Source organism: Fulmarus glacialis, unplaced genomic scaffold (genome assembly GCF_000690835.1).
Source record: "Fulmarus glacialis isolate BGI_N327 unplaced genomic scaffold, ASM69083v1 scaffold2586, whole genome shotgun sequence".
In the NCBI taxonomy this organism is placed as follows: Eukaryota; Metazoa; Chordata; class Aves; order Procellariiformes; family Procellariidae; genus Fulmarus; species Fulmarus glacialis.
In genome coordinates this window covers 1-23,711 of record NW_009216024.1, presented here as the reverse complement: position 1 = coordinate 23,711, position 23,711 = coordinate 1, and the positions used below count along the sequence as shown (strand labels likewise).

The 23,711-nt window shown below is 36.2% G+C and overlaps 1 protein-coding gene across 2 annotated transcripts; it reads left to right on the top strand.

The window, feature by feature from the left end:
• The first annotated feature begins 493 nt into the window (after window positions 1-493).
• Window positions 494-22,289, top strand: PAIP1 (poly(A) binding protein interacting protein 1). 2 transcript variants are annotated; one of them, XM_009579122.1, is made up of 11 exons: window positions 494-596; window positions 1,218-1,399; window positions 6,814-7,002; window positions 10,633-10,745; window positions 13,415-13,526; window positions 14,781-14,906; window positions 17,107-17,213; window positions 18,644-18,761; window positions 18,899-18,953; window positions 19,567-19,660; window positions 21,828-22,289. In XM_009579122.1, exons 2-11 carry the CDS (start codon window positions 1,289-1,291, stop codon window positions 21,919-21,921), a joined length of 1,119 nt encoding a protein of 372 aa, XP_009577417.1. In that variant the 5' UTR covers window positions 494-596; window positions 1,218-1,288; the 3' UTR covers window positions 21,922-22,289. The 2 variants fall into 2 exon arrangements, with proteins under 2 accessions (XP_009577417.1, XP_009577416.1); XM_009579121.1 differs by lacking the exon at window positions 494-596 and adding an exon at window positions 3,893-3,894 and having other exon boundaries at window positions 1,289-1,382.
• Window positions 22,290-23,711: the final 1,422 nt, after the last annotated feature.

Below are 23,711 nucleotides of genomic sequence, written 5' to 3'. Positions count from 1 at the left end.
CCTCGGTGTCGAAAGCGTCGGGGAGCAGCCCCCTGAAGCCTGCCGCGCTCCGCTCGTTTTCCCGCACCGCTCTGCTCCTGCTTCCCTTGTCGCTCCGACTCACCCCCACCTCCCCTCGCCGTCCCACCGAGACTGGAGCCGTGCGGCTTCCCCCCCTACCTCCCTCCCTCCGGCCTGGCCACGGGATCGCGTCTTTTTTCCCACCCCCGCACCTAGGAGCAGAGAGGTCACCGCGGCCTGAGGGCCAGCGCTCTGCACACCCCTGCCTGGAACCTGCCTGGCTCCTGGGCACTGCATGGAGATGAGCCACGTAGGGGCACCTGTGCTTTTTCTCAGAAGAGTGGTCATGTTTCTGGGTTATGGGCCTGGGCGCAGGTAAAGGTGTGATGTTGTATTGCAGCCACTTACAACACCTCTCTGTCCCTCCTCCCCTTTCTGTGCCCTCACATCTGTGTGTGCGTTTTATCCATCTGTTAATCTGACCACAGATGGTCTCAGCCTTCCCCTTATTGAAGAACTCCAGCCTAAAGGTTTGCCAAAAAATAAACCCAACCCAACGTTAACACAAAGCATTGTTTGTTGGTTAGCTTTTTCAGGTAGGTATCAGGTTCTATATTCAATAAACTTAGGAGCTAATCTATAAAGATGCATTTGGAAAATGTGGAAAGTATGGTTTTAAAAACATTGTTTCATTGGATGTTTTGGCAAATGGTGTACGAGAACAACGATAGCTAAGTGTCTTTGAGGATTATGTTACAGATTAGTGTTGTTAAAAATTACTGACGTCTTCCATTTATTGACCTTCAAAGTCTTGCATTTGTATCTGAAATCTATGAAAAACCCATAAGATGAGCAAGCATACCATAAGCAGATTTACAAGTTTCTCAGGTTAGCTCTTTTGGAAAATATGTTTTCATGGGAGAGGAGAGCGCTCTTTTTTCATTTTTTCCTTCCTCTCCCTTTTCTTTTAGTCACCTTCACATGAATGTTGTGTTTACTTTCTGTCATGTAGAAAGACATCTAGAGTTTGCTAAAGTGAAAACTTTATCTATATTTAAGAAAAAGAATAAGACCAATATATTTGAAGTAAACTTGAAAGCGTGTTTATAGTAGAAGTATATTTAAAGTCCAAAAAATAATGTGTTTGGTGTGTACTCTGTGTGAATACATACTAGTTTAGCAATTTCTAAGAAAAGCTGTTAACAAAAACTTTTCAGAAGACCTGCAACAGTCGGGAATTCCATCTGGATCGCAAGATAAAGTTTCAGTTCCTGATTCTGGGCCAGAAATGGCTGAACCTCAGGTGGCTGTGGCTCCTGTGGTAACGTCAAAGTTGTCTGCTAAAGCACCTGAGTTCTATCCATCAGGATACAACCAGAACTGCAATCAGAACTTCACAGTGAGTGTTTATTTTCTCTTCTTAGTATATACCAGTTTACTTTTATTCAAATTAACGTTTTTTTGACATCTTGTATATTAGATAACTTTAATGCTGCATTTACTGAGGAGATTCCAAAAATTCTGATGATAACCTCCAGAGTCACAGGCAGAACGTTAGGTGATAATGAGTGGATATTATGTTGTACGGGAGAGCCTTTAGCGTGGGATATTTTGCTAAAGCTTGCTGCAGATAACTACATTCCTTGTTGATTACACCAAGCATTGATTACACCCAACATCAGAGTAAGCTGTCTTTTTGGTGACTGCCTCTGTTGTAGTTACATCTACACTGCATTTTAAGTAAAGGCTTAGCTGCACTCTTACGCAGATTTCACAGGTTTTTGAAGCAAGTGTGGGAGAAAGCTTGAACTTCAGCTTTTCTGAGCACAGGCTTTACCTTTCCTAAATTTAATGTGTCATGGGTATGATTGGCCATGACTGCCTAACTCACTGTACCATCATGTATCTTTTAATGCCTTCAGTGGTATTGTATCACCAAAGGGCAAAAAAGTAGGGTTAGGCTCATTCCTAGCAGTTAACCTACCCGCATACCTAATAAGAAATATATTTGCAGCCAGATTAAGAGTGATCTCAGATCAATGTTGTAGATGCATCATGTAATAAAAGTTGGTACTTCTTCTTTTCTACTCCATTGTCTTCTACGTTATTGCTTCAGTAGTTCTCCTCCAGGGAAGATCTGTGTAAATTCTTGGAATATCCTTTTGTTATGCCAGCAGCCAAACTCTGGTACTATATATAAACAGGTAGGAACTATTACTTTTACAAATACAGCCAAGTGATAAAAAACAATTGTACTGAAACAAAGAGATTTTTAATAACTTACAGAAAAATACTTGATTTGAATGCTAAATATGGTGGTTTGGTGTTTTGAAGTCTTTTCCTCACCAGTAAAATTGATGTTATCTTAATGTTACCAGCTTTGCCAGCTTACTGAATAGAATTACTGTTCTGGATAATACAAGCTCATAGCCAATATATAACTGTTAACAAAATGCCAACACAAACAAGCTTCAGTGAATGGATAATCTAGGGGAAAAATAACTACTTTGCCCCAGTACATGTTACGTGTTTTCTGTAAATAAAGGATTTCAGTTTCAAGACCAAAAGAAATGCTATTTGGGATAGCATACATACTGCATACTTGTAATTACAAGTTTTTGAGGCCAGCAGTGTTGCTTTTCAGCTGTTTTGCAAAAACACACGAGCATGTGGGAGTTCCTGGTTGCTATGTTGTAGGAATATGCTATGAATGTGAGTGACTCATCTACTAATAAAAATACCTCTTAAAATGCTAGCAAAACTAGAACATTTATTTGGAATTATGTTGCAGGGACCTTAATCTAATCAGAATATACTAGGCATAGAATGGTGGTGTTTCAGACTTTTCATCCTTCACTATTACGAAGTTTGGGGTTTTGTTATTTTAATGACTTAATCAATTTCATAAACTAGGCTCACTTGCAACAAAAATAAGAAATTTAGCACACTTTACTATTACACAGATTTTGACCACGAGTTTTAAAATTTGAATCAAAACAAAGTTTTGAGAAACTTCTGTTTTTCTGACTTATAAATGAAAACTAAAATGTATTAATTTTAATGTTCCCTGGAATTTTTAGATCTGAAAACTCTCATTTCTCTTATAAAATACACAGTGGTTTTGCTGTGAAGCATTTATTGTTTTAGAAATTAAGTGTTGATTTCTTGTTTGATTGTACATTATCGTAATTGCTATGTGTATCTGTATAACATTTGATTGTTAGATTAGTTAACTTCCAGTTAGTTCTGATACTGAAAACTATCAGTTACCCATTAAGATAGTTTAAGGGGTACAGCATACAAGGCACACTAGAATTTTCAGAAAAACTTTACTGCGACTTTGGCAAAGAAGGACCTCCGAGGAATTCTCTGTTTGCATACAGCTGTCCATCCCGTTGGAAGCTGTGGATGTCTGCAGTAGAATTGGTGACTAGATTCAGGTTTGGATTGCCAGTAGGAAATGTCAGACTTGTTCTCTGGCATGGGTGTATGATAATAATATGGCTATCACTCCATCAGAAGGGTATAATGATGTCCTCACTTCATAGTTTTAGGAGTGAGATTTGTATTATCTTAGGTGGAATCCTCCCCTCCCCTGCTTTTTTTTTTTTCTCTTCAGTTAATTTCCAAAAGGAGGCTAAGCAGCCTCAGTGTTGGTTTTACACATTTAGCCAAGCATGAGGATGCCACTTAACCTCATACGGCATGGACAGGTGATTTTGTACATGCGGCAGTCTTTGTACTTAAGTTTGCAATAACTTTATTGTAAACTTGTTGAGTGCATATAATCTGAAGGGGGAAAAAGCTTGTTCTTAAGAAGTGGGAAGAGAAATCAAATCAGTGATAAATTATTATTAAGTTCCTAAGTGGAAATGTTGTGAATACTTACCAGATGTAGGAAAGTGGTAATTACCACATGTACAGAAACAGAGCCCAAGAGCAAATTTGTCTCATGGATCTTTTCTATAGACTTTTATCTTTACGTAAATCAGAGGAGTTTTAGCACCTATTTAGCCTTTTCATTGTTATGTCTTTAAACTTACGAACTGACTCTTAATTGAAGAGAGGCAAATCCATAATCTTGAAACTGGTGACTTTCTTCTTGTGAATAATCCTGGATCCTATCCAGTACCTATCAAAGATAAAGGAGTAGGATTAGACAGTGTTGGCTTGACTGAAAAATTATTGAAATTAATGGAAAATTTCTAGTTGACTTTCATTCAGTTGGCTTTGAATCATAAATTTGTAATGAATGTGTAAACTTACAGCCTCCTGTTAGCCAAATGCTGTTTAAAAATAATCAAGAGGGATTTGCTTTGTTTTCCTGTAGTTGATACAGTACGTGGTGCTGGCTTCGCTGTTAAATCTTAAAATCTGCCAATGAGAAATGCAAGTGGTTTACGTCTAGAAGTTACTGAGCTAAAATGAGTTAGTTTTTAAAGTATCAAGTGTTACTAATTTAGCAATATACAACTTTATTACAACATTTGAATTACTCATATTTCTCTCCCATTTGTTCTGTTCCCTGGCATAGTTACTAAAACCTAGACTGCCTTTGAAGTTGCATATTTAGTACAGGTAGATGAACATGGTACAGAGCTTATCCTCTGTGTTTAGCCTCTTAATTACAAAATGGGAAGGGGGGTATGAATACAGGGACACCAGTACACCAAATGGTATTGGGGCCCCTTCCAAAACAAGGACATTCTCTTGCAAGATTGAATTCTTGATCACGTGAGTGTAAGAGGAAGATACCTTCCTCTCTGCTGAATGAGGATCTCATAACAACCTGCTGGCTGTCAGAAAGAGCAGCTTCTTTCATTAGCTACAGCAATTGCATTCACTGCAACCTGGCTGGAGAGTTTTCAAACAGGTTGTTTGGAGAGATGCGAGTTCAGAGATGTGAGTTCAGCTGTATGTGATTAAGCTGCAATTGTTGCACAATAATGTTATAATTCTGTGGAACAAAATCGTTTATGGTACTGAACTTTTACTGGGTTCTTTGAAATTGCCTAGTAAAAGTTGATTTCCTTTAAAGAAATAGAGTGTTTAGCAAGTTACACATAGGCCTGTTAGCCTTTATTCTTTGGCTTTATAAGCTCCAAACCATTAGAATCGTAGAATACTTTAGGTTGCAAAGGACCTGTGAAGTTCCTCTGCTCCAATCCCCAACTCAAAGCAAAACCAACTTGGATCAGGTTGTTGAAGGCTTTATCTTTATCCGTAGTAACAATTAGTCACCATTTCCATAAAGCCATAGTATTATTCACTGGGCAAATATTCTACTTAATTAAACATCATAGGAGATCTTTCTAGCTTTTCTTTTGTTATATTGATGTGTCCCCCATTAGTTTAAGTTGTATATCCTTATGACATGGGTCTTTCAAGAATTTTGGAAAAATCTGTCTTTTTCCCCACACATTCTTCAGAGGTCATGAAATTAATGTCAAGACCGATTTTCAGCAATGTGTATCTGTCTTTCTCCACAGTTCACATCCAGATAAAAATGGTTCACAGATCTATATGCTTCACAGTACAGGAGAGGTTGAGGCATTTTGAAGACAGAAAGTAAACAACACCCTCATTAGGGGAGGGGTGGTGGGGAGAGGGAGAATATAATTATAAACCTTATCAATGTATTTATGTCACTAAGTAAAGAAAAAGTGTTTTATCATTTTTAGCTCAATTTTTCATTACAGTAGGTGTATTTTAAATCTTTTTCTTGTTAAATAGTAGATCAGTTGAGAATTCTGATGTTCTGTATGTTACCGTTATGTCTTGAATCTCTAATTGTAAGTCATTTCTTTAGCAGTCCCTCTTCAGGCTCCTGTTTGCACTTCTGAAATCTATATGAGATGCTTTTCACAATCTTTTGTGTAGTGTGACAAAGTGAATTATTTGTACTGTGTTATTACTAGTGACATTATGTAGTATGTCGCTTCCGTTGCTGTTGCCCTCATGCACTAGTATTGTAATCATCCAGAACAGTATTGACTTTAGATACTGTTACATACATTCATTTCTGAATGGACAAAATTAGCAGCCTTCTGTTCCATCAGCGGGAGCATAAACATCAATGTGGTATTGTGTTAGCTCGTCCTTTCTTTAGGGAGCAGGTATGTTTACTGTCTGATTTTTAACCACAGTAGCTGCAAATTCATACAATACCGTTGGAATAGTTTCATTTCATGCCTTGTAATCTTTCATCCATTGCCAAGAGATGCAAATTTGCCAACTTTAACAGGTCTGTTTTCATGGCTCAACTTTCTACATGGGAACACTACACTGTATTTATTGAATTTCTGTAATTTCTTCTCCTTCTGCATATTTTGGAGCACTATACTTTGGAGCCCAAAATACTTTGTTTCAAATTTTCAATTATTTTTCCTTCTACAATTCATGTATCTGCAGCACAGTTTATGTTTGCATCAGGAGTGGGTGTTGAGCCTCAGTTTGGTAGTTTTATTCTTAACAGATATACTTACTTATTAGTTTGTTAGTTAATCTTGTACCCAACTTGGCAAACTGTTTGATTTCTTTTTAATTTGTCTTTTGATGTGTTTTGCTGGGACATCCTAATATATATAAAAACATGTTACCTAGTTCTTAAGATGATAGGACTACTGGAGCTTTCTGATGCATTGAGGTCTATGCTATCTAAAAATGTTGACGTGAACTGTGTAATTAAGATCACTATCAAGTACGCAGAGACACTAGAGACTAAGGGCTATGTGGTTACTTCTGGACATAATAAGTGTAACAACATTATTTTGGGTTCCTTTTAAACAGTTGTATATTCTTTCACTGCTATAGGATTCTTCCTTTGAAGATAGATATGATGGCTATCTGACTTTGGCAGAATATGTACAAGACTTCCTGAATCATCTCACCGAGCAACCAGGTTGTTTTGAAACTGAAATAGAGCAGTTTGCCGAAACACTGAATGGCTGGGTCACTGCAGATGAAGCTTTACAAGAACTTGTTGAACTCATCTATCAGCAGGTAGCCTGTGTATTGTGTCTTACAACATCGATACTATACCTCTGTTACCTAGTGTCCAATATATGCATTATGTATTATTTGTTATGTAATTGTATCTACGTAGTATTTTAATGGTTTGAATTTTTCTTTTTAGACTGATTTTGCTTAATAAATTGAAATGGTAGCTCAAGTGTGGGATGCCTGGATGGTTGATAAATTTCCCCAATTTACTCTGTTTCCTTTGTTGTGTATTTGGATCTCCTGGGTCAGGTACTAGAGTTGAAATTACAGCACTTAATTAGAGGGAGTTACATTTGAATTGCTGTATATATATAGTAGAGATTGAAGAAACTCTTAAGCAATGTCAGGGTTGTACATTTTTATTCTATACCGCAAAACAAAGTCTTTGTAATACTTAGATACTTTTAATTCCTTGGCATTTTAAAAAACTAAATTCATACCTACCGTACACATCAGCCTTTGGGAAATGCTCCTTTATTGACAGGCTTTCTTCATTTGGAATATACCTATTTCAGAACAGCATAATTGGAGGAAAGGAAAGCTCGTCTAACGGTAACCCCATTGATGGCCATGGAAATGAGGACAGAGACCTTGAGCTGAACTCTGTACTAATTGGGGGAGCCATTGGAAAGAACAGCTTAATATGTGTTGCTTAGCAAATGAGCTGCTGTTACTGTCTTTTGGGCTTGGTGCAGAGAATGAAGTCACACTTTGGCTTGCTATTTATTACATTGGGTGTCTCTCACTTTCCTGGGTTGGTTGCTTTCAAATTCTACCTTGAAGAATGCAAACCCTTACTCACCTTTCAAGTGCACATATTTGCAGAATATTTTAATCTGGGGTATGTAGAAGCCGCATGACTAGTTAGTCATTGTACAGAGCTGTAGAGCCTCAAGTTTCTTATTATCATACAGAATTGATGCATATTTAGTTCGGAACAGTTTAGTTAGATGTTAAGATGACCTGTGCTGTGTTTGGCAGCATAATTTTCCCATCCTTTATTTGAACCATGGAGGATAGTTAAAAAAAGATGAACATATTCCATATAACTTTACTGGAAGAAAAAAAGAGGAATTTATCCCATTTTTAACTTCATATATGTTAAATACATTGACTCTCATTTAATGTAAGTCTTTAATGTTGCCTCTTCCTCTCTTCCCCGTTTTAAAAACAAGGCCTGTGTTAGGGTTGGCTGTGCCTTCCTCAGCTGAGAAGCATTGAGTGTTATCAGTCTGAAATTATGTGAAAAATAAAACTAAGGGCAAAAAAGCTGTACTAGTATCCAAAAGCATCTGGTTTTAGTTTTGTTGTATGTCAGGATAGGATAGCGTTCGAGTGTAAGTCGACTATGCGTATTATTCTTTTGTTTTGAGCAGAGGCTCAAGTATTTGGGTTTCCTGACTTATCACAAAACAATTAAAATTGCTGAACTGTATTTATAAGCATCTGCTTCAGCAATGTTAATTTAACCCAACTGAGCAGATTTACAGATGTTAGGTTCATGAAGGAAAAAGACCAAGTCCTGTACAGTCTTCCATTCATCTATGTATGTCAGGTATCTTAAGGATCTGTAAGGATTAATTACATACTTCCCCAGTTCTTCCTAATCCGTTTATGTCTCTGGACAGAGTAAAGTGCCAGTTCTTTTGTTTTCCAAAAGTTGAACACTCTGACTTCATAGCTTAAGAATCTTGACTGTTGTATCGTTAATACAGTGGATTGTTCCTGTTACAACAACTAAAATTTCTCAAGATATGTATTCGTAGATTAGCCCTCATGCTTAGATTGTGACTTTTTTGAGTTGGAGATAAACTGGGATTGCCGGCAACAATAATTCAGGGAAGATGATATTGCACTGTAATGATTCGTTATTAAGAAGATGTAGGGTGGTTTTTTTGGTCTCTGTGTGCTATGCCAGGTCATAAGATCTAAAATTTAATAGTTTCAGTATTTGATGCAACCACAAATACAGATCAACTAATTAGGAAGATAATGTTTAAAAAATACAAAATTGAAGAATTTGTGTGTGTTTGGTTTTCTGGTTTTTTGTTAGAAACAGAAGTGTAATTTAAGTGATGTATTTTGCCTTATAAACAAGGGGGCACCTCTTCTAGTCCAAGCAACTGATTGAACCAAAACACCAAAAAGCTTGTTAGCTATTTCACATGCCTCTTAGTGGAAATTAAATTCTATTTGACTATCTTAATTACTTAAACTTGTTGTATCTTCCAAAGACACTTCCGTTTTTCTAGCAACTTTATGCACATAGTACAGTTACATTGAGTGTGTATTTTTCTCTGCCTGTAGAAGGTAACTAGCTATAATGCATTGACATGCTAATGGCAAGATGAATGTTAGAAGCAGAAGCGCGCAAGCACATCTATAGCGCTGACAGATGATCAAGATGTAAAAGGAATGTTCAAAGATGATAAAGCCATAGGAGAAGTTTAATGAATTCTTCATATCCCTGTTTTATTTTTGGCAGAGCTGATGGAGTTATTTACACCAGAACCTCTTTTCACTGAAGCTCTATCTGAGAAATAATCTTAAATTCAAGTGTTATTAGAAGAGAGTTCAAAACAAGTGAACAGTAATAAATTGCCAAAATAGGGGGATGTTCTGCCTTAAGTTCTATGAGAGGTTGAATGGAGACACTATTGAATTCTTAATTACTTTTTTCCACCTCCTGAAATTTTGAAGTATCAGATTTAAAGCAAAATATTTTTCAGACAGTGTATAACTTATTTGTGAAATCTCATTGCTACCACCTGTTTTTAGATGACAAAAGTGTGAATGTTCAACAGTAACAGGACTTTCTTTAGAAAAAAGGACCCATCAAGAGCTATTAACTGAAATGATACAGTTTTAACATCTGAATCAGGAGTTTGCTATTCTGCAGATTGCTGGAGCATGCACAGGAAAAGTATTTACAGTGTATAACTTATTTGTGAAATCTCATTGCTACCACCTGTTTTTAGATGACAAAAGTGTGAATGTTCAACAGTAACAGGACTTTCTTTAGAAAAAAGGACCCATCAAGAGCTATTAACTGAAATGATACAGTTTTAACATCTGAATCAGGAGTTTGCTATTCTGCAGATTGCTGGAGCATGCACAGGAAAAGTATTTATCTTCACATGCTCTTGTCCCTGGGCATTCACTATTGCCAAAAATAGATTCTGGGATAAACAGCTCTTGGACTGAATGAAGGTGACTTTTTAAATTTTGTTTTAGTGTACTCGGTGCTCCTTGAGAGAGTATGTGTCCTTGAAAAAGTGTCTTAATGTCGACTGTTGATTTTTTGCGTAAACAGTTTGTGACTTTCAGACACTCTTTGGTTGTAAGTCACAAGGGAGAAGTAGAGTTGAGGACACATGGCATTATGCTGGTTGTTTTCTTAAAGCTCCAAAATCACAGTATAATGAACTTTTAAGTGCTGAAATGCATATAGCAAAGTGTTGATGAGATACAAAAATTAACATGACAAATAGTAATTATTAATCTTCTGCTCTTCAGTTGTCTAATCAACTGTTGTTAAACACAGTTTTCAGAAAAGCTTTTAAAAATATTTCCTGATAGCCTAATCATGAGTTTTATGAATAATTTATTTTTCCACTTCTATTTTGGAAGGCCACATCTGTCCCAAATTTTTCCTACATGGGAGCACGGTTGTGTAACTATCTATCTCACCATCTAACCATTAGTCCGCAGAGTGGGAACTTCCGACAGTTGTTACTTCAAAGGTCAGTATCAGCATGTCATTTTAAGCCTTTATATGTCTTCCTCTTTTGCATGTAACTCTTAACGTCTTGTGCGAAGAGGTATATATTTAAAATAGAAGTTTAGATTGAGGATTAAAGCACAGGTACATACTGGATATCGAATACATATATTTTTAAATATTTTAATATTTTTAAATAGGACTCCATTTGGAGTTCTGTAGGCTCTTTTGAACTGAGTATCTTAGATTGATCCTTAATTACAGGGTAAGTTTGAAAGCTAGTCAACTTTAAAAGTATACTAAATGCACATACATGTACTGTCCCTGTCCTTTTAGTCTTGCCAGGACTTACTTCATTGTGTTTTTTTCTTTAATTACTTTTCTGGCTGGAGTTGCTGTGTAAGGTTTATTCATTGATCAGCTAACTTTATATCTATGAAGTAGATGCATGAAATCCAGAACGATAAATGTCTTCAATTTTCAGTTACTACAGAGTTCTGGGGGCTTACAGTTTAATCATTAGACTTAGTGGTTGACAAAAATGCAACATTTTTTAAATTGATATATTTCCTTTGAAATCTTACTGCATGACATTTGAAGGAGCAGTACATTTCAATACTTCAGAATTCTTTAGAAATTAGCCTTTTTTTCTTTAAGGACTTCTGGCTTTCTAAGCTTCAGGCTTGCTTCTTATTTTAAGTTTCACTTAGTCCACCTATGTTTAGGAGCAAAAGCATGATAAATTTTAACAGCAATGCATTCTGATGATCTTTTATCAGGAGTGGTACCTTCTGGAGAAGCTGAAAATACTTATTTTTTCCCTTGTCCCAAAGCAGATGAGCCTTTTTGCCTTCAAAATTATCACTTTCATCTTCTAATTTTTTTTAACTATGCTTGTTACTTTAACATGAAGGAAATTCCTGTTAATGTTGGATTATCTGGTTCCTGGTTTTTAAAGCCAACCCAATAGATAACATTTATTTTAGCACCCTGAAGCCATGAATTTAACGTTGCTTATGTTTTTATTGCTAATAGGATGGAATGAGGGGGGGAGAGGGGGAATAAACAACCTAACAATATGACCGCAGAGAGCTCCTCTTCTGTTTCTCAGCCCAAGTTTCTACCAAAATTTCAGCTCCTTAGATTTTTCAGTTTCTCCAGTCTTTCTTAATCCATTACATAACCATTGAGAACACGTTAGACGTTGTCTAGCTTTCCTTTTATCTCAAATATTTTTTTAATTCTGTTTTTGAACTCCTATGTAAACTTGTATATTTTTAGCACGGTTGTTGAATACTAAAAAAATTACCTCACTGCCATGTTACCTAAATCTAAATTACAGAATCATAGACAATGGTTTGGTTTGGGTTGGAAGGGACTTTGAAGATCATCTAGTGCCAACCCCCCTGCCATGGGCAGGGACACCTTCCACTAGACCGGGGTGCTCAAAGCCCCATCCAACCTGGCCTTGAACACTTCCAGGAATGGGGCATCCACAGCTTCTCTGGGCAATCTCTTCCAGTGTCTCACCACTCTCACAGTAAATAATTTCTTCCTAATATCTAATCTAAATCTACCCTCTTCCGGTTTAAAACTGTTACCCCTCATCCTATCATTACACTCCCTGATAAAGAGTCCCTCCCCATCTTCCCTGTAGGCCCCCTTTAAGTACTGGAAAGCTGCTATAAGGTCTTCCCGGAGCCTTGCCTTCTCCAGGCCAAATAACCCCACTCTCTCAGCCTGTCCTCATAGGAGAGGTGTTCCATCCCCCTGATCATTTTTGTGGCCCTCCTCTGGACCCGCTCCAACAGGTCCATGTCTTTCCTGTGCTGAGGGCTCCAGCGCTGGACGCAGTACTCCAGGTGGGGTCTCACCAGGGGCAGAATCACCTCCCTCGACCTGCTGGCCATGCTGCTTTTGATGCAGCCCAAGGTGCAGTTGGCTTTCTGAGCTATTAGCACTCATTGCCAGCTCCTATTCAGTTTTTCATCCACCAATACCCCCAAGTCCTCCTCTACAGGGCTGCTCTCAGTCCACACATTGCCCAGCCTGTATCCATGTTTGGGATTGCCCCAACCAGGTGCAGGACCTTGCACTTGGCCTTGTTGAACTTCATGAGGTTTGCACAGGCCCATCTCTCTAGCCTGTCAAGGTCCCTCTGGATGGCATCCCTTCCCTCTAGAGTATCAATCGCACCACTCAGCTTGGTGTCATGAATCACTGTCACTTAAAATGGTGAGATAAAGAATTTATCCAGTAAGTGTAAATGCGTTTAAGACAACGTGGGCAGCACCCTGAAAGGGGAAAAATGTCTTTCAGAGTATATCTACTTTATTTTTGTGGACATTTGGCTGCCTGTGTTAAACTTCCTGGGCCCATATTCTAATATATAAACTGTGTAACTGTCTTTTAATTTTTACATGTTGTAATTTGCTCTATTTCATTTTGCTATCTCAGATACCTCAGTGCTTGAAAACATGATCATGTAATCATATGTATTCATCTAAAAGGACACAAATCCACAGTGTTTTTGTGAAGTCCTCTCACTTCCTTCACAAATCATACCTCTCAGTATTCAGCATTTAACAGGTTCAATGCAGTTCATAAGTTCTTAGCATTCTGTTAAAAAAGTAGCATGTTATATATGTTGAGATGTCTACAGATGATATGATTTTGTTTTAACGTTTACAGGTGTCGAACAGAGTATGAAAACAGAGATGAAGCTACCAAAGGAGATGAGACTACTCGAAAACAATTTCATGCCTTTGTGCTGTTCTTAGCTGAACTTTACCTTAACCTAGAGGTAAGAATAAAGTTGCACGTCAGGTGGTTCTTCCATAATTTTTTGTTGTGTTTAGGTAAACATTGAAATGGAATATAATTTGAGGTGTTTTTCTAAAAGGAGAGGGGAATAAAGTAAAAGAACTTTAGAACAGTTTCATTACAAAGTGTGTCTAAAGGAGAAGATCATTAGAGGGGAAGTATATAAAGATTAAAAAAAAAGTGTAAGAATTCATAAAAAGAACCAACCATAAACCACCTTTGGAGTGAAGCTTTTGGTATTTTCTTTTGACTGGCAAAACCCCCAGGTGACTGCACTTAACCAACATAGGAAATATTACAACCTAGCAGAAGCAGATCAATAACCTATGTAATGCAGCATTCAGCCATTAATAGGACCTATTATCAAACCCTTGAGGAAGATGTGGAAATCCTCAAAATGAGCAATTAAAAATGCAGACATTTAAAGATACTTCTTCTGAACGTTGAGTCCTTGGCTTATGCATGAAGCATGAAATCTTGTATTTGGATTTGGTTTTTGTATCTGTGATATGTACAAAAAAGTGTACGTACATGTAAAAATTCTTTGACTCTTACACCTGTAAGTTCACTAACTGCTGTATTGTATTTAAAAATATATTTTTGACTGGATTATTTCAATGGTTTGATGTAAGCAGACACTAAAAAATGTTGTGCTGGCATGAGGAAAGAAAATAATTCTCTGACTCTTCCATTTCTGTTCATAAGTGGGCCTTGAAATCTGCTTTTCACTTTTTACAGGTAAAAAGGAAGATTTGCAAAGGGTTTGGGGGAGCAGGAGTTGTCCAGTTCTGTGGAATATACAATTTATTTTTAAACCATTTTTTATAATTTTTTGAATACATAAAGGGTGCCTTCTAGAAGTAAGCCGTTACAGCTGTAGAGAATACATATTGTAGTATGGGAAAGAGCATGGGGTTCTGGGAATTTGGGACCATTATTTTGTGGACCATTATTTTTTGGACCATTTGCCGGGCATTTGGTAGCTTTTCTTAGCAATTTATTAGCAAAGAAACAAAATGCTAGACGTGCGTCGTTACATATATGTCAGAATTGTAAGGATATTACTCAAAGTCTGTGTTCTAAAATAGTTAGAGTATTTGGCATGTTCTTCCAACTAAAGCGCTCAACTACGTTGATCACAAACCAAATCATACAGCATTTAAGAGACAAAATGTGACTAAATTAGTTTCTAAAATTTAAGTCTTTTAAATGTTTTTTTATATATATTTTGCAGATTAAAGGAACAAAGGGACAGGTAACGCGGGCAGAAATTCTTCAAGAAGGCCTTCGGGAATTACTAAATGCGCTCTTCTCTAATCCTGTGGACAGTAATTTGATATGTGCAGTGAAACTGCTGAAGGTGAGACAGTAATTTTACAAGAAAAAAAAATCAAGTTTTTTAACCTTCCTACCTTTGGGAGCAGTGGGGGAAACTGCAAACGAGGAAGTGTTTATAGGGTTTTATGCACTTACATCATTAGCAGTCCAAGCTGTACTTTTTTTTTTTCCCCCTCCTTAGTACTGTTGAAATTGAGTCAACAAAAAAGTAACGTACTGATCTAAAAGTAAAATGCAAGGCCATTTGTGTACATACAAGAGCAATAGAACTGAAGCCAAGGCGCAAAGAAGTAAGCAGTCCCTTCAGGTCTCCTTTTGCTGCTTCTGGTGTGGGAGAAAACTGTAACCAACTTGAATGAATTGTGGTATTTTGGGTACGTTCTTTCTGAAGGACACTCAGCAGATAGGATCTACTACTTTTTGCGGCAAAAGGTTCTCGATACTAGTTATTTCACACTGTATTGTCTGCATCATTACTACTGTAGAAATACATGTATTTCTCTTTCACGATGAAAACAAACCTCTTGGTTCTTAAGTTTTACTTTTTCTTAAAAAAATTGTTAGTCTTTATGCAGGGAGAAACTTTTATCTTCACTAGCTCTGTTTACACTCATAGTTGGGAAAACACAGTTTATTTTAGGAATGAAGGTTAAAAGATAAACAGTATTTTTGTGGAGTTTTGTTTCTGTTTTTTTGTGGTTGGTTGGTTTGTTTTTTCCTCATTCTTGCCCTGTCCTCCCACTCCACTATTTTTCAGACTCTTCTATCCTGAATTCCAATTCTGGCAGCTTCTTTTGATATGGTAAATAGAGAATAGGAAAGAGAGGTTTTATATCTTCCAATTTAAACCCAAGTTTGGATGTTTAAGCAGGTTGGCTCATAGCAAGTATCAGGTTGTGTTCAGCGAGCACATTCACTCCTGTGGTCAATCCTTATGTCGGCAGTGCTTCCCTCAGGCAAGACCCACTGAAGGACCTTTCAAAAAGGCAGCACACAAATGAGAAAGCTTTCTAGTGCTGCTGTTCTTTATAATTGTTCTCCAAAGAAGATGGAGGTCTCGCTATTTCTGTGGATATTCTTGGAATATTTATTTGACTTCACAGAATCCATTCTGAAATAAAAGACAGTGATCTAAATTATTTTATGACACGTTGCTAAATCTAAAATGTGTTACAGAACAGAGGTTTGTTTTTTTTTTAATGCAAGTGTTTTCTCATGTCTTACAGTATCTACAAATGTTGGAGTATATGTGTAGCTAGATTGGGCTACCTCATGAAACCTTGGTTTCACTACTGAAGCAATAAATGTCTCCTCTTGTCTGTTCCATTTAATATAGTGATAGATACAGGTTTTTCACCTGTTTGTTTTGCAATATGTTTATTTTTAATTAAACCACCTTGATGCTATTACCTAGGATCAAGGTAGGGCCGCAGTAGAAAACTGGGAATACCAAACAAGTGCTGACTAAGGTGCTTCCTTTTATCTTTGCATTTTATTCCTTTGTATCATCGGATGCCATTCCAAGCATTTTGGATCATGTAATATTTATGCTGAGTAGATCAGGAATTGCTATTAACTTTGCTCATAGTGGCAAACTAATTTTTTCTTATTTAACTCCTACTGTGCAATTATTGGGCAATGAAGTACCCATTCTTAACATAAAAGGCCTTCATCCACAGCAGTTCTAGACTGTCTGCTGCTAAACCTCTCTCGGCAGCAGCTTCAGCCTCACAGATTTTATGTATTAAAATTCAGGCTGGCTTGGTCAGATAATTCTTAGATCCTCTTATATATACCCAGATGAAATTCTCTGGCGTGTCTGATGCTAGCTAAGTTGACTGAAGTGTTCTAAAGTTTATTAAACTATTTGTTATTCTCATCACTTGCATCATTTGCAAAAATAAGGTCTCCTTTTTTATAACATACTTAAATCAAGTAAGGTCTGACAAATGTCAAGACTGAAAAGAGAGAAGTGGCTGTGAACTTCTAGGTAACATAAGCATTGGACATAGAGCTACCATACTCTCTGTAGTCTAAAATAAATTGTTTAAAGGTCTATTAATCTATTTAGCAAAAAGATGTAGACAATTCGGCGCTTCAGCCCTCAGATAGTCACACAATGCATCTAAACATTATGAATTGTTACAGAATCTCTTCTGTTGACAGTTTGTTAAAGTTTTGTAATTTTCTTAAAAAAAAAAAAACTAATCCCTTGTCTTTAGTTGACAGGCTCAGTTTTAGAAGATGCCTGGAAAGAAAAAGGAAAGAATGATATGGAGGAAATGATCCAGAGAATTGAAAATGTTGTGTTGGATGCAAACTGTAGCAGGTGAGAAGATAAATTTATGTACAGTGTTTTGGTTTTATATTAAACAGAACACCTTAAAAGTCTTAAAGAATATGAACATGTCCAAAACATTATTTTAAAAACTTCCATTTATGAAAAGTAAGGTAATACTTGGGTCACTTCCCGTGTCAAAAAAAAAAAAGTATTTTTCAATATTTCTCAATTGAGGGGGTTTAGGGGTTTTTTTGGTTTTTTCATTTTTGTATTTTATCTTTTAACAGAGATGCACGTTCCACTCTAATGATTATTTTCTTTTTTTTAACCTTTTAGGTCTTGAAATCTTCCATAAGTGCATTAGGCTCTAAGACCAAGTATATATACAAAGAGACAATAGTGGCAATATTTCAGAGTTTATGCTTTTAAATCTGAATTTAACAGTATTAAATATATACAAAGAGTATTAAATATGTAACAGTATTAAATATATACAAGTCACTATAAATGTAAAGGCAAAATGGGATATGCTTTGTGGTTGGGTTTTTTTTTTTTCCTGGAGAGCATACCTTTTTGGCAGGGTCTTACTGCAGTCTGGAAAAAAAATGAGTGGTTGGCTAACGTGTTCTGCTTCTCAATTTGCAATCAACTGCGTGCATGAGGCTATCTGATTCTGCTGTACTTCATCCTCACCTTCTTGCAAATATAGTAAAAATCTATAGAGGGTTCAGACACTGTGACCTGATCTCTTGCCATATGGAGGGATGCCAACAGATAGCTCATCGTATCTGTGGGTTATAATTGAGCTGCCCCCAGGGAAGATGAGGAACATTTTCCTTCAGGAACCAGAGAAAATTGATAGTGCAAGCCAAGGCTTCAAAGACTCAGAAGCACAAACTTATTTTAATGCAGAAAACGACTGAAGATTTTATTTGTTTGTTTATTCCTTAATGAGACTCTTGTCCATGGACTTGCTTAAAAGAAGAAAGCAATTTCTTTTATTCTAGAGATGAAATGGGTGGTGGTATCTAATGTATTGGAGACTTTATTTCTCACTGTTGACTGCAAAATTTCAGTGTGATTAAGAGGGCTAAAGTTAGGAGCATTAATTAGAGAATTAAAATACAGTTTGAAGACCATCCCCCTGTGTTTCCCAGTACTATCCTTTTATCAGAAAAGGATTTGTTCCTCAACTTGTGCTGCAGGTTTGGTATCTTGATTAAAAACTATAGCGATTTCTGTTTCATATGGGCTCCTTACTTTACCACAGAGGAAGTGGAGAGGGTGAGTATCTCATAATTGACACACAAAGCGTGCAGGGGAAAAAAAATTAACTCAAAATTATCTGCAGACTGGACCAAATTTTGTCCTTTTTAGCTTTTGGGGAGGGATTTAACTATCTAGTATTTGCAAGATAAGCCCAATTTCTTGCTTAGCACAAAACATTCTAATTTTTGTGGTGCTTTTCTTTATTTCAGAGATGTGAAACATATGCTTCTGAAACTAGTAGAACTGCGATCAAGTAACTGGGGTAGAGTTCATGGAACTTCTCCACATACAGAAGCTACCCCTGAAAATGACCCAAACTATTTTATGGTAAGAATGTATGGACACTTCAGTTCCTTAATTTAATGTGAATTTAATTTGATTCATATTGAATCAAATTAATTTGAATCACGTTGCTGAAAACTACAAACATATGCATATAACCTTCTGTATAACTTTATTCTTAGAATGAGCCAACTTTTTACACTTCTGATGGTGTTCCTTTCACTGCAGCAGATCCAGGTACGTCACAAGCTTAGTATACCTGTCTTCTCAATCTTCTTTGAAAAGTTGTAATTAAATTTGTCCTGTTGAAGTACATAAAAAGCTGTTTTTCAAACATCTGAAACTCGTACCACTTAAAAGACAAAATTATGTCTGAATTGCAGGCTTTGTGTAACACGTGCCTTTTTCTGCATTAAAAGAAGGTACATGTTTAAAATGGAGAGTATGTATTTGAGTTCATATAGTTCAGAAGAATTTGTGCTATAGTCCTCAGCACTTGGTCTCTCCAGGAAGCCAGAAATCTTCAAGTCGTCTTTTGTTTGTCTGTTGTTAGTAGCAAAAGGGTTTGTTTCTTCCTTGGTTTCTTAGTTTTCTGTAATCTGAGCACAACATGGCATGACGTCATTTGAGGTAAAGACATCTGTGACTACCTTTACAGTTCTCTGGAAAGATAGGTATCATTCTTGAGTCAATTGATGTCCTGAGAAAACACCACAGCAGGAGTTTTTTCTATAATACGTTTCATGCCATTTATAGTTTCATTAAATAGGCTATTTTCAAACTGTATAGATGTATGTTAATTTAGAAGACTAGTCTTATATATTACTCAGTCTCATTTTTACTTTGCCAGATTACCAAGAAAAATACCAAGAGCTGCTTGAAAGAGAGGATTTGTTCCCAGATTATGAAGAAAATGGAACAGATCTATCAGGACCTGGAGATGCGTATGTTTTCTCTTTGAGTGATAGGGGTTTTTTTAATACTAGTTATTTTTACTGCAGACTTAGGAATCCAATCTTGACAAAAATGAAACTAAATAATATAATTATTATTTAACTCCACAGTGAAAGTTATGTATTTGTTTGGGTGTGAGTTGGTTTGTAATCACACAAGTTTAAAACAAATTTTGTATTTTTCCAACTGAGTAGGGTAATTAAATTTCAGATATTTATGCATATGTACTAACATACTCTTTTCTGCATTAAAAAATAAATTGGCAAGCAAAATAAAGCACCAGACCTTCAAGTGTTGATACTGAGGCAATCTGAATTTGACTCATGCGCACACACATCCCAGCTAGAGATGATTACAAAATTTTCAGTCTTTCAAAGGGAGGAGTTTGTTAAGTTTCTTTCTTCAGGATAAGTAGTATTCCCTCAATTAAATGGCGATTCAGTATGACTGTAGAGCAAGAAAAGCAACCTAGTGGCAAACGGGAAAGCAATAGATGGGAATGTTGTCTGACTTTCTGACACCGGTTTGTAAGAATTTAATAGGAAACCAGTAAAAGAAATATGGTCTAAAATAAATTGCTCTGAGCTTTGTAGTCACCTGGTTGAAGGAGGACTTTCAGATCATGATTTGATACCTAAGAACATTTTCAGTGTTGTGTTTATGTGTAATGAGTGCTGGCCTGGATCGATATTTTTGTTAGTAAATTAGAAAGCTTTTAGATCATGCCTAGCTGAGGCGAGTGGCAAGAACTTCGGAAAATAAATTAGAGATGTCATCAGAAATCAACAAGCTCATACTGAGGGGAAAAAAAGACCCATGTGAACCTCTGTGCTTAGAAGAACAAATTAAATGCAAAATAGAGGCAGACAGCAGTTAAAAAACACAGCAAATCCAAAGAATGACGTGGAAGAGTGTGAGTCAACCTTCACAAGGTGACTGTGGAACCTTCCTTGTTGAAGGCTTAAGAAAAGCTTAGACAGATGTTTGCTTATCCTCTGTCAGCTATTTCTCATGACTGACATCAGGAAGAAGGGTTCTGTGTTGAGTCCCTTGTCAAGTCTACACTTCTACAAGAAAGAACGAACAAATAAAATAAATATGTAGACTGCTTCTTCAATGCACAACACTGAAGAAAAAATACCTTCCTTATATGTTTCTGTGGCACTTACTGTGGTTTTGTGTGAAACATACATACCATTTATGGCCTCTCTGCATATGAGACGTGCCGATTCCCTTGTTTGGATCTAAGGCACGGAAGATAAATTGAGCACCTGAAATTAATACACACTTCTTGAGAGTCAATAGCTGCTGACTGTTTTTTTTAAGGCTGTTTAGAATTATGTACACTGTCATGTTCAAGCTACAAATCTGTTGTCCTAGTTTATGGTGATGAACACTCCAGTTGGACCTAGAGAAAACGGGGAACACTCAAGTTACTTCCCAGTAACTGTGGGGAGAAAGAAAGCTGAAGCGGTAACCATCACTTCCCAGCTTTATTTTTAAACTCTGTGGTAGTCTCCACTCTGTGCAATACTTACTATCATTAATGGGATCCAGTCTTTTCTGTGACCAAATAAGACAGATCTTTTCTGAAAGACTGCTTACCATATAATAGAAGGTAATATAATGCAGATGCAATAGGGAGGTGAATAAAGGTTGCCTTACTTCATATATCAACAAATAGGAACACAGGTTTTCTATATAAATATATTCTTTGACTAGTGTGCAACCAAGACAGCTGATACAGTATTTGAACTAGGACGCTGACCAGCCAAAAATTATGCTAATACGATGCCAGTTACAGTTTTTGCAAATAGATCAGTACAGATGCATTATTAAATTTTGGAAAGCTTGGATTGTATTACTGCATTTTCCATCATCTCGGGAACTATTTCTGTCTTTGTGGACAGCATAAGATGATCTAAAATGGTGACAAACACTGTAGCTGTTTGTACATATCTATGCTGCTTTGAGGTTTCTGTTTATTTGTTTTCATAGTATGCCCATGATTTTTTTCCTCTTCATCCACCTTAAGAAAATGTCATAGTTAACTGCTATTTATAAAGCTCTCTTTTATTCTTGACATCTACATAAATGTTTCTGAAAATCTGTATGTAAACTTAACATCTTTGGTGATTTTTTTCTTCTTTTTTTTAGGTATTTTGATGACATTGATGATGAGATGGATCCAGAAATTGAAGAAGCATATGAAAAATTCTGTCTAGAATCAGAACATAAGAGAAAACAGTGAGATGTTACACATTAATGTTAGTTTATTAAACCAGCTTAAGTATGGTTAGAATACAGGGGGACAAAAAACATTTGTACCAAAATAAGGAACTTGAGTTTCTCCAAGTACTAAAGTTACAGAATTTCCATTTTGTTTAACAGAATCTGCCAAAAATTGTAAACTTATGCCCTGTAACTTAAAATGTTGTGTATATATCATAGTCTATTTTATGTACAGGTACGTGAACAATGTTTTGGCTGCAATAAAAATGATTTAAAAATTATCATAATTGAAATTAAAATTTAATGGGGAACTGTCTCATAAAATTTCCCTTGAGGGAGAAAGGGGAAGAATAAGTTGATCTAAATTTATTTGCTTGCTTGCTTGTTTTAGTTACTTATCCTTTCTACCATATACAAGACACTTGGTTTTTGGTTTGGGTTTGGTTTTTTTTTTTTTTTTTTTTCTAAGGAGGGGGGGATCCCACAAACAATTTTTTTTTTTTTTCTTTCTTTTTTCTTTTTTTTTTTTACTTTTTTTATTCTCCCTGTAGATCACAATCATGAGAAGTTGTTTGTGAAGGTTGGTTTTTTTCTTTTGGGGGGGGGGGATGTTTATTTCCTTCTTCTTCCTCTTCCAAAACCCATATGGGTGAGGTCCTGACTTTTTTTTCTGGAATAAACATGTTATATGTTGATATGTGAAAAAGCAAGCAGTATTTTGGAAGTCGGGTGCTTTCAAGACCTGTGATTCATATAAGCTTATTTCAACTTTTACAAGCAAAAATGATCCTTTAATTTGTTGTGTTCTTCAAGACTATATGAATATAGTTATGTTTTAACACATGCTTCTCAAGAGTATGTGCAGTGCTCAATTTTTTTTTTTTTTTAAATGTATCTAAGATGTCTAACTTTCCGGCAACCCTTGTAACCTTCTCCATTCTTCTAATTTCATGTAGTTTGATTTAATTTTGTAGTTGGAGTAAATTCATATATTTCATAAACGTTAATGTTCTGAAGCCAACTGCTCCTTTTTGACCCCATATAATCATGTTAGTTTGCCTAGGATACTCCATTATTGTTGTTGCCAAACTCAGTTGTACTGTTTCCTGTTATCTGTTACTGGTTAGACTGAGTAGAACCCCTTACCAAAAACAAATGGAAATATTTCCCAAAAGTTAGCTACTGTAAAGAACACATGTTGTAAATATGCATGTAAATAATTCTGTTAATATTTCACTGTTATTTGTTTGGTTAAATAACTTGTGCATCTGCTAATAGAGTGAGCACTGACTGTTTTCTGGATGTTTATTTAACATACTTATTTAGGTTGGAGTTTTGGAAAATAAAATTTAACTAGCTTTGTTTCCTTTGGTATAATTTCACTGCCTTGTCTTTTTGCTTTTAAAAAAAAAAAAAAAATTTTTGGTCCTTCTTCTGTCTGCCCTTCACCTAACATTCCTTTTTTTTCTTTAAAGTACACAGTTGCAGAGAGTATTATCTTTTAATACTCATTGGGAAAATAAAATTTATCAAAGGGCAGTATGGTCATAAGAACTATATTAGCATTTCAAAGTTTCTAGACTAAAATCCAGAAATGAGAAAAGTGAAAATTGAATTAGGTGATTTTCACACACACGTTCTCTAACGTTGAGCATATTTTTCATCCGAAACTTTTAATCCAAACACAGGTCAGACTTCCTGCTGACTTTACAAGCAGATGTCTTGTCTTACTCAAAACTTAAAGTCCCAAGGAACAAGCATTCATATATGCATTATAGTAAAGTAATCATAGAATCATAGAATCATTAA

Bases quoted from the DNA above. Each gene is read 5' to 3' on its own strand.
- PAIP1 (XM_009579122.1), top strand. From the start codon at position 1,289: ATGGCTGAACCTCAGGTGGCTGTGGCTCCTGTGGTAACGTCAAAGTTG. The intron at 1,400-6,813 runs GTGAGTGTTTAT...TCACTGCTATAG, and splicing joins ACTGCAATCAGAACTTCACA to GATTCTTCCTTTGAAGATAG. The intron at 17,214-18,643 runs GTGAGAAGATAA...TCTTTATTTCAG, and splicing joins TTGGATGCAAACTGTAGCAG to AGATGTGAAACATATGCTTC.